This window comes from Scyliorhinus canicula, unplaced genomic scaffold, assembly GCF_902713615.1.
Source record: "Scyliorhinus canicula unplaced genomic scaffold, sScyCan1.1, whole genome shotgun sequence".
In the NCBI taxonomy this organism is placed as follows: Eukaryota; Metazoa; Chordata; class Chondrichthyes; order Carcharhiniformes; family Scyliorhinidae; genus Scyliorhinus; species Scyliorhinus canicula.
In genome coordinates this window covers 119,168-129,928 of record NW_024055469.1, presented here as the reverse complement: position 1 = coordinate 129,928, position 10,761 = coordinate 119,168, and the positions used below count along the sequence as shown (strand labels likewise).

General features: G+C 47.6%; 1 protein-coding gene across 1 annotated transcript; it reads left to right on the top strand.

The window, feature by feature from the left end:
• Positions 1 to 2,462: 2,462 nt before the first annotated feature.
• LOC119959813 (zinc finger protein 229-like) lies at positions 2,463 to 3,800 on the top strand (the record flags this gene model as incomplete). Its single annotated transcript, XM_038787906.1, has 1 exon — positions 2,463 to 3,800. A coding segment is annotated over one exon (1,338 nt), but the record flags the coding sequence as incomplete, so codon positions are not given.
• Positions 3,801 to 10,761: the final 6,961 nt, after the last annotated feature.

The following is a 10,761-nucleotide window of genomic DNA, read 5'->3' as shown; positions in this document are numbered from 1 at the left end:
GGTTTAACAGATGGGAAACACAAACCAAATGTTACATCGCAATCTGACAGAGTCACTCGATTCATCAGAACCTGAATATCAGCAGCATCTGGGTGTGGGAGGTAAAAGGTTTGTCTGTTCTGGCTGTGAGGGAAGATTTCAGGTCTCAGTGTGACTGGAAAAGCCCCGAGATTCACAAACCCTGGTTAGACCAAACCTGGAGAACTGTGTTCAGTTCTGGGCAACAAACCTGAGGAAGGATAGAATGGCCTCGGAGGGAATGTAGCACAGATTTACCTGAGTGATATCTGAAACCCCCCGGGGTTAAATTACAAAACTAGACGACACAAAAGAGTCAGAGACATGATGGCACAAAGAAGGGCATTCGGCCCATTGAATCCATGCTAGCTCTCTGGAGCAATCCAGTCAGTGCCATTCTCCTGCTCCCTGTATCCTCATAGTTTTATTTCCCTCAGATGTCTATCTAATTTCCGATTGAAATCAAATGATTCATTGTGTCTATTTTCAAACTCCCTCATAGGCAGCAAGTTTCAGGTCATTGCCGCTCGCTGTGTGAAAACATATATCTCATATCACCTCATATCTCCTGTACCTTTTAAATACAAACTAGGAGCAGGCCACTCGGCCCCTCGGGCCTGCTCAGCATTCAATAACATTGCGGCTGATCTCATTCTAACCTCAACTGCACATTCCTGCCTACCCCTGATGATCTTTCACCCCCTTGCTCATCAAGAATCTATCCAGCTCTGCGTTAAAAATATTCAATGACTCTGCTTCCACTGCCTTTTAAGGACGTGAGTTCCAAAGTTTTACAACCCTCAAGAGAATAAAAAATCCTCATCTCCATCTGAAATGGGTGACCCCTTATTTTGCAACAGGGACCCCTTGTTCCAGATTCTCCCACAAGAGGAAACATCCTCTCCGCATCCACCCTGTCAAGACCCCTCAGGATCTTATATCATTCAATCCAGGTTTGACCCAAAACTTTAAATCTGTGTCCTGACAGATTAACTTAATTCCACCCTATCCACGTATCTGCTTGTCCGATCAGTGAATGGAAAGGGTTTCTTTGTCCACCCGATGGAAATCTGGCATAATCTTTTGGACCTGAATCAAATCTCCCCTCAACCTCCTTTGCTGGAACCAGTCTGGTAAATCTCCTCAGCACCTTCTCAAGAACCTTCACATCCTTCCTGAAGAGTGGTGACCAGAGCTTTATAAAGATGCACAGAATAGAAATAGAACCATAGAATTCCGAAGGTGCAGAATGAGGCCATTCGGCCCATCAAGTCTGCACTGATCCTCTGAAAGGGCACTTGTTTGGGCCCACATTCCTACCCTGTCCCTGTGACCCCCATAGCCCCACATAACCTGCACATCCCTGGACACTAATGGGTAATTTATCAAGGCCAATCCACCTAACGTTCCCTTTAGACTGTTGGAGGAAACCTGAGCACTGGCTGGAAATCCACACAGACACGGGGAGAAAGTGCAAACTCCACACAGTCACCAAGGCCGGAATTGAACCCGAGTCCCTGGCGCCGTGAGGCAGCAGTGCGAATGACCGTGCCACCAGAAGCATAGTTTTGGGATCAATATTACTGTTTATGAATAAAAGCAAATTACTGCGGATGCTGGAATCTGAAGCCAAAGAGAAAATGCTGGAACATCTCAGCAGGTCTGGCAGCATCTGTAGGGAAGGAAAAGAGTTAACAAAGGACCATGAAATGAAAATGAAATGAAAATGGCTTATTGTCACGAGTAGGCTTCAATGAAGTTACTGTGAAAAGCCCCTAGTCGCCACATTCCGGCGCCTGTTCGGGGAGGCTGGTACGGGAATCGAACCGTGCTGCTGGCCTGCTTGGTCTGCTTTAAAAGCCAGCGATTTAGCTGAGTGAGCTAAACCAGCCCCTCTGGACTCAACATGAGATCTTTTCTCTCCCTAGAGATGCTGCCAGACCTGCTGAGATGTTCCAGCATTTTCTCTTTGGTTACTGTTTATGAAGCTCAAGATTGAATTTGCTTTGCCAACTATTCTCTTTAATATGACTTGTAGATATACAAAATCCCTCTTCACCTCTCTCTCATTCCTCCCACAGAGGCCAGTTGGGTTTTTGTGACAATCCAGCAGTTTTCATGGTCACTTTTTCCCAGAGCCGGCCCCATAAATGACCAGAATCATTCAGCCCAATTTCACAACCTGCCTTTGTGTTTTTGTGGGTTCTCTCACACTCCCTATTTTCTGTTTTAAATCAGTTTCACAGGGTGTTCGAAGGGGAGGCTTCAAAGTCCGGAAACTCAAACCAAGCATCACATCAGGATCTGACAGAGCCCTCAATTTATCATATCCTGAATATCAGCGGATATTGAACATGGAAGGAAAAAGCATCATTCACAGTGGGGAGAAACCGTACACGTCATCAGGCCCCATGAGACAGAAATGCAGTCACACTGAGGAGAAACCGTGGAAATGTGCGGACTGTGGGAAAGGATTCACTTCCCCATCCCAGCTGGAAACTCATCGACGTGTTCACACTGGGGAGAGACCATTCACCTGCTCCACCTGTGGGGAGGGATTCACTCAGTCATCCCACCTGCTGAGTCACCAGCGAGTTCACACTGGGGAGAGACCATTCACCTGCTCCACCTGTGGGGAGGGATTCACTCAGTCATCCGCCCTGCTCAGTCACCAGCAAGTTCACACAGGGGAGAGACCGTTCACCTGCTCCACGTGTGGGAAGGGATTTGCTAAGTCATCCAACCTGCTGAGTCACCAGCGAGTTCACACCGGGGAGAGGCCATTCACCTGCTCCACGTGTGGGAAGGGATTCACTCAGTCATCTGCCCTGCTGAGTCACCAGCGAGTTCACACTGGGGAGAAACCATTCACCTGCTCCACCTGTGGGAAGGGATTCACTCAGTCATCCAACCTGCTGAGTCACCAGCGAGTTCACACTCGGGAGAGACCGTTCACCTGCTCCACGTGTGGGAAGGGATTCACTCAGTCATCCAACCTGCTGAGTCACCAGCGATTTCACACAGGGGAGAGACCGTTCACCTGCTCCACGTGTGGGAAGGGATTCACTCAGTCATCCGCCCTGCTCAGTCACCAGCGAGTTCACACTCTGGAGAGACCATTCACCTGCTCCACCTGTGGGAAGGGATTCACTCAGTCATCCACACTGCGGAAACACCAGCGAGTTCACACTGGGGAGAAACTGTTCACCTGCATCGAGTGTGGGAAGGGATTCACTGAGTCATCCCACCTGCTGAGGCACCAGCGAGTTCACACTGGGGAGAGGCCATTCACTTGCTCCACGTGTGGGAAGAGATTCACTCAGTCATCCACACTGCAGAAACACCAGCGAGTTCACACTGGGGAGGAACCATTCACCTGCTCCACGTGTGGGAAGGGATTCACTCAGTCATCCAACCTGCTGAGTCACCAGCGAGTTCACACAGGGGAGAGGCCATTCACCTGCTCCACGTGTGGGAAGGGATTCACTGAATCATCCACACTGCGGAAACACCAGCGGGTTCACACTGGTGAGAGACCGTTTCAATGTCCAGACTGTGGGAAGAGCTATAAAAGTTCTGGGGAATTGATGTGCCATCAACGTGTTCACACTGACGAGAGACCGTTCAGGTGCTCTCACTGTGGGACTGGGTTCAGACAATCATCTTGCCTCACTGCACATCAGCGAATTCACACCGGGGAGAGGCCATTGACCTGCTCCGAGTGTGGGAAGGGATTCACTCTGTTATCCCACCTGCTGAGACACCAGCGAGGCCACAAGTAACCACAGTGATTGGATTTTGCTGTTACTCACACTCAGGACTGAACCATGTTCATTTGGGTCTCTTTCTCCTGATAATAAACTCCAGCCCATTTACAGGGGCTAATATTCTGGCTGAAAGTTAAATAAATTAGAATTATGTTAAATACGCAGTGTTGAAATTTTTTAATATCTCTGACACAAGTTTGTTCCTTTTGAAGTACTCTCGCTCTCCCCTGTCTCTTCCATCTTCACCTCCAACAAGAAGTGTGAGGAGCCTGTGGAGATTCTTTGTGACTGAGATTGAGTCAATCCGATCAGCTGCCTCTGCTGCTTCCCTCCCTTCCACGATCCCACCGGACCAAACTGTCTCTAAATTTCATCCTTTTGACTTCTGGTGCCGGCCATGGAGTAGGAGGTCGCGCATTTGGGAGCTCCCGCTCGTGACGGACCTTTTCGCCCGATTTGTTTCGGAATTCTATTAGAAACATCGGTGGAGAGTGAGACAGTGAGGAGATATCCCCCACCAGTACGTGGAGCCGTGGACCAGAAATGGTCGTAAAAGAAGAATTAGTTGAGCAGAGAAGGTGACTGTAGAACCTGCAGCACGGGAAAGCAGGGCAGAGGCGCAGGATCCCGGTTTGGTGGCACAGTGGTCAATGTTACTGCGGGTGGAGTTCATTCAGGAGAGCGTCACCAAGCAAATGAAGGCAACCTAACTAAGGCAAGGATTGATTGGGTGGACAGGGGCTGGAAGCCCATGGACCGGCGATCCAGAAGGTGGCTGAGCACGAGGACCATTTAACCGCTTTGGAGGTGGAGGTGGGGCTGATGAGGGACCACCAGAAAAAGTTGCAGGAGGACCTGGAGAACAGGTCCCAGAGACAGAACCTGAGGATTGTCGGCCTCCTGGAGGGCAGTGAAGGGTCGGACGCAAGGGCATGTGTGAGAAATATGCTCGAAAAGCTGATGGGAGATGGGGCGTTTTGTCGACCCTTGGAAGTAGATAGAGCGTTTGCGAGGTAGTCGCGAGCGATATGTACCTCCGAGGGTGATCCGGGTGCGAATGCATCGCTTCCTGGATAAGGAGCGGATTTTGCGGTGGGCAAAGCAGACACTGAGCTGCAAGTGGGAGAACTGTGAGCTGCGCATCTACCAGGACCTGGGCGTGAAACTGGCCAAAAGACGAGCTGGATTCAATAGGGTAAAATCGGCCCTCTTCAAGAAGGGGGTGAAGTTTGGGTTGTTATACCCAATGCATCTGTGGGTCACGTATGAGGGCCAAGAACTTTACCTTGAATCGCCGGACGAAGCGATGGACTTTATCAAAGACAAAAGGCTGGCAGGGGTTTGAGGGCATTGAACCTTGGGGGAGGGTATTGCGGTATCGATTCTGTTAAAGTTTCCTTAGTTTTGATCTGTATATGCAGTGCTCTCTGTGTAACAGTTTTTTAGGCCGTTGCTTAGATTTGTAAGTTAACTTTATTTCAGTAGGTAGATGGTGGAGGGATTTTTTTCTACTGTATGTTGATTGGGGACTGTGATGTTTTGAATATGTTTGTTCGAGCGGGGGGGGGGGGGGATAGGATGTCTGGCGCCATGGGTGGGTTGCCAGGCTCGGTGGGCTAAATCACGTCACGGAAGTGCAGTGGGGGAGGGGGTAGTGAGCAGGTGGTAAGTTTGTTAAGGGGGGTTGGGATTCTTGTGCTGCTAATAGTGGGGCGGAGGGGGAAGCGGGAGCTGCTCTGCTGACAGAGGAGAAACTGTTGCTGAGAGACAAAAGGGGAGGTCGAGGACAGTGGATGCCCGAAGGCGGGCCAATGGAGGTGAGGGACGCGAGCTGGAGGCAGGCCTAAGAAGGGTGATCAGTAGTTGGCACATTAGAGGGCTGAATGGGCTGGTTAAGAGGGCTCACATGTTCACACATTTGAAGGGATTGAAGGCGAACGTGGCAATGTTACAGGAGACACACCTGAGAGCAATAGATCAGACCAGATTGAGGAAGGGATGGGTCAGCCAAGTATTTCATTTCAGTGCTGGACTCTTAAGACTAGCGGGGTCGCGATCCTGATCAACAAACGGGTGGCATTTGAGGCAGGGAGAATAGTGGTGGACGTTGGGGAAAGTTCATCATGGTGAGTGGAAAGCTTGAGGGGATGCTGGTGGTACTTGTGAATATATATGCACCAAACCGGGACAGTGTGGAATTCATGAGGGTGTTGGGTAAGATCCCAGACCTAGATTTGCATAAGCTGATCATGGGGGGGGGGGGGGGGGGGGGGGCTTCAGTACGGTTATTGACCCAAGGTTGGACCGGTCGAGGTCAAGGACAGGGAGGGTACCAACAGTAGCGAAGGAACTTGAAGGGGTTCATGGAGTAGATGGGGTGGGGGGTGGTAGACCCATGGAGGTTCGGACGGCCAAGAGTGAAGGAGTTTTCATTTTTCTCCAATGTGCACAAAGCGTACTCCCGGACCGACTGTTTTATTCTGAGCAGGGCTTTACTGGCGAGACGGTTGATATTGAATATTCGGCAATTGTTGTGTCGGACCATGCCCCACATTGGGTGGATTTACGGGTGAGTAAGGGAGAGGGTAGCGCCCGCAATGGAGGTTGGGTGTGGGACTGTTAGCGGATGAGGGGGTGTGCGGGTGGGTGAGGGAGTCTATCCAGAACTATTTGGAAATAAATAACACGGGGGAAGTCTCAGCAGCAACAGTTTGGGAAGTGCTGATGGCAGTGGTTGGGGGGGAGTTAATGTTGATATGGGCCCATAGGGAAAAGGTGGAGCGAGCAGAGGGATAGGCTGTTGGAGAAATACTCCAGGTGGACAGGACATATTCAGAGGCCCCGGAGGCGGGGTTATTGAAGGAGCGGCAGAGGCTACAAAAGGAGTTTGAGCTGTTATCTACAGGGAAGGCGGTGGAGCAACTGAGGAAGGTGAGGGGGGAGCGGTATATGAGTGGTGAGAAGGCCAGTACGATGCTAGCGCATGAGCTGAGGAAAAGGGAGGTGGCCAGGGAGATAAGAAGAGTGAAGGACAGAGGTGGGAACCCGGTCTTGGACCCAGCAGGGGTGAGCGGGGTGTTTAAGGAGTTTTACTGCAGGCTATATGAGTCAGAACCCCCAGCTGAGGTAGAGAGGTGAGGCAGTTTCTGGGTGAGTTGAAGTTCCGAAGGTGGATGAAGGACTGGTGGAGGGATTGGGAGCCCTGATTGGAATTGAAGAAATAGCAGAAAGGCTGGAGGCCATGCAGTCGGGTAAGGCCCCGGGACTGAACGGCTACCCAGTGGAATTTTATAAGAAGTTCTCGGAGATGCTGGGCCCGCTGCTGGTGAGGGTATTTAATGAGGCAAAGGAGCGGGGTTCCTTCCCCCAACAATGTCACAGGCCTCGATCCTGAAGCGGGTGATGGACCCTGAGCTATGCGGGTCATATAGGCCAATCTCCGTATTGAACGTGGATGCCAAACTGTTGGCCAGAATATTGGCCTCAAGGCTAGAGGGCTGTGTCCCTGAGGTGATAAGGGAAGACCAGACGGGGTTTGTGAAGGGCAGGCAACTTACCAATGTCAGAAGGCTCTTAAACGTTATGAGAGGTGGGAGAGGGAAAGGTATTGGATATCTACAAAGAACTCATGGAGTCGAGGGAAACTCAGATAGAGGAGCTAAAGGGCAAATGGGAAGAGGAGCTCTGGGGAGGATAGAGGCAGGTCTGTGGGCGGATGCCTTGAGCAGAGTCAATACGTCCTCATCATGTGCCAGGCTCAGCCTGATACAATTTATGGTCGTTCACAGCGCAGACATTTTTTAAAAAATGTAGAGTACCCAATTTATTTTTTCCAATTAAAGGGCATGTTAGCGTGGCCAACCCGCCTAGTCTACACATCTTGGGGTTGTGGGGGCGAAACCCATGCAAACACAGGCATAATGTGCAAACTCCACACAGTGACCCAGAGCCGGGATTGAACCTGGGACTTTGGCGCCATGAGGCAGCGATTCTAACCACTGTGCCACCGTGCTGCCCCGTTCACCGGGCACACATGCCGGTGGCCTGGATGAGCAGGTTTCTTGGGGTAGAGGACAGGTGTGGGGGGGGCGGTCAGCAAGTCATGTCCATATGTTCTGGGCCTGCCTGAAGCTTGGGGGATCCTGGCAGGGTTTTGCAGATGTCATGTCCACGGCCCTAAAAACACGGGTGGTGCTGAGCCCAGAGGTGCAGGATTTTGGAGTGTCGGCAGTCCAGGGGGCGAGAGAGGCTGATGTCTTGGCCTTTGCCTCCCTGGTAGCCCGGAGATGGATATTGCTAGCGTGGAGGGACTCGAAGCCCCTGGAATCAGAGATCTGGGTTAGCGGCATGGCTGGGTTTCTCAGACTTGAAAAATCAAGTTTGCCCTCAGAGGGTCAACGCTCGGGTTCATCAGGAGGTGGCAGCCATTTGTCGACTTCTTTAGAGAAAATTAACTGTCAGCAGAGGCACAAAACTTAAAGGGGGATAGTTAGGCTATTTTCTGTTGAGGGTAGGAGGGACTTGTTAGGGATGGAGATAATTTATGCACGATGTTTTATGTGGATTTGCATTGTTTACTGTTCTCACTTATAAAATTACAAAACCTTAACAAAATGTATTTTTTTTTAAATCAACATCACCAAAATCAGATGATCTGCACATTGCCACATTGCTGTTTGTGCCATGTTGCTTTGTGGAAATTGGCTGCTGCATTTCCTAGAACAGTGACGACACTTTGGGACATGCTGGGGTTATGAAAGGCGCTACAGAAGTGCATGTTTTAAGTTGAAGATTGATGCTTTTTGATCCTTAATTGATTTCAGACATCCCCAATTAATAAATTTGCTTTAGTTCGGACAAGACTTTATTAACCAATTAAATCAAAGGCAGAATTCTGGACAGTAAATTTAAAAAGGAGTTTTTTTAAAGAAAAGCTTTACTGACTGACTTGAAGACATTTACATTTACAACTTCATGCAGGTGATCAGTCTGTGGAAGCGTAACCCTCCCTGGCTCCTTCTTTGACACTAATTTCCTTGGAACTCGGCCTCGAGAGTCTTCAGTACTTGACCAGCAAGGAAGACCTTCGGAACCTCGACTTTTACCCCCAAAGTGACCATTACCTCATGTCAGAGTTGGGCCTGTGGTAACATGACTATTGGTTAATTGGGCACCAGTTTAATTTAATTGGATGTTTAATTACTGACACCACCTTCTCTCATTACCTTTGACAGGAATACAATTGAACAGTTTCATACTATCCCTTTATCTGATTCTGTACAACCCCTTATTCAAACAGTTTCAAATGTTGAGGCTAATCAGAATTGGAAGGTCTCCCTTGCCGGTACATTTATCCTCATCGCACATTCTTTATATACACAGCGATTAAGCTTTTATATTTTTACAACAAATAAAACTCAGACTTTTACTATAACTACTGATTCATTATTGTTTAATTAATTGTAACTCAATTAAGGATCACTACTTATTTAATCACGTTAGATTGGTAGCTAATTAATACAATTTTTAATTGATACATTTGATACAAGATACACTAGGTCACTTACGCTTCACACTGTGTCTGTGTCTATGTATTTACATTGTGTATTTATCGGATGTCCTAGATTGTTTCATGTATGGAACGATCTGTCTGGACTGTAGGCAGAACAATACTTTTCACTGTACCTCGGGAAACGTGACAATAAATCAAATCCAATCAAAGAGACAGTTTCTTACTAATCTTCAGATTGAACAATGAGCCTTCTTAAGAATTATTCATTAATGGGAGGTGGGGGTCACTGGCTGGACCAGCATTTACTGCACATTCCAATTGCCCTTGAACTGCGTGTCTTGTGAGGCTATTTCAGAGGAGGCTTACAAACCAACCACAACATTGCTGTAGATCTGGAGTCACATGTAGACCAGGCCACGTAAGGAGAGCAGATTCCAAAAGGACATTAATGAACCAAATGGGTTTTTACAACAATCAACAATGTCATAAATCGACTTTTAATTTGAGATTTTATTCAAATTCAATATCTGTCAGAGGCAGATTCAATCCCAGATCCCCAGAGCATTAACCTGGGTCTCTGGATTACTAGCCCAGTAACAATACCATTACTCCACTGCCCAGCCCACATATTCTTGGCAGAATATGGTGTCTTGTAACTTCTCAAAATTATAAAAGTAATTTATTTTTCAAACAAATTCTGATAGCTCTGCAGTTTCTGGAAACATTTTGGTTGATTGTGTTATTTTTAAAATTAAAGATCTAGTCTTTGCAATATAATTACCTAATACACCAATTCACTAATGATAATCAATGTTAACTACTGAATAATCATGAATTTAATTCTTGTTTATTGCTATGAAATCAATACGTAGTTCATACAGAAACGGTACAGGTGAAATGGCTGCAGGAAGCCACATATTAGAGACATAAAAGGGCTTCCTTGACCTTATTACTAATGACAGTGAATGCACTATGAAAATAACAATTTAAAACCTAAATGTGATTACATATGCGTACTTACAGCTTCCTACATTACAACAGTGAATACATTTCAAAAGTACTCCATTGGCTTTAAAACACTTCAGGTGGTCCAGTGGTAGTGAGAGGTTTTATAAAAATGTACATTTGTTCTAATTGTCCACAAACAAGGATATATTACACTCGGTGTCCTCACCAAAATCATTGATAAAGATTGGGTCTTATTTAGTGTAATAACCACAGCATTGACACCATTTTGAATACTGTGAAACTCCAGACACACCATACGCACAATTATTTGCTGTAAAACACAGCGAATCGTTGTGATTTGTAATGCACTGTCCATTTGCAATGAGGTGCTGGAATCTCATTGGACTGTAACTTCCAAAAGGGAATTTGGTACATTCTGAAAAAGAAAACAAAATAGTCCAACTCTGGGATTAAATGGGTTGCTGTACAAAGAGCTGGCATGGGAAAAATGGGCCA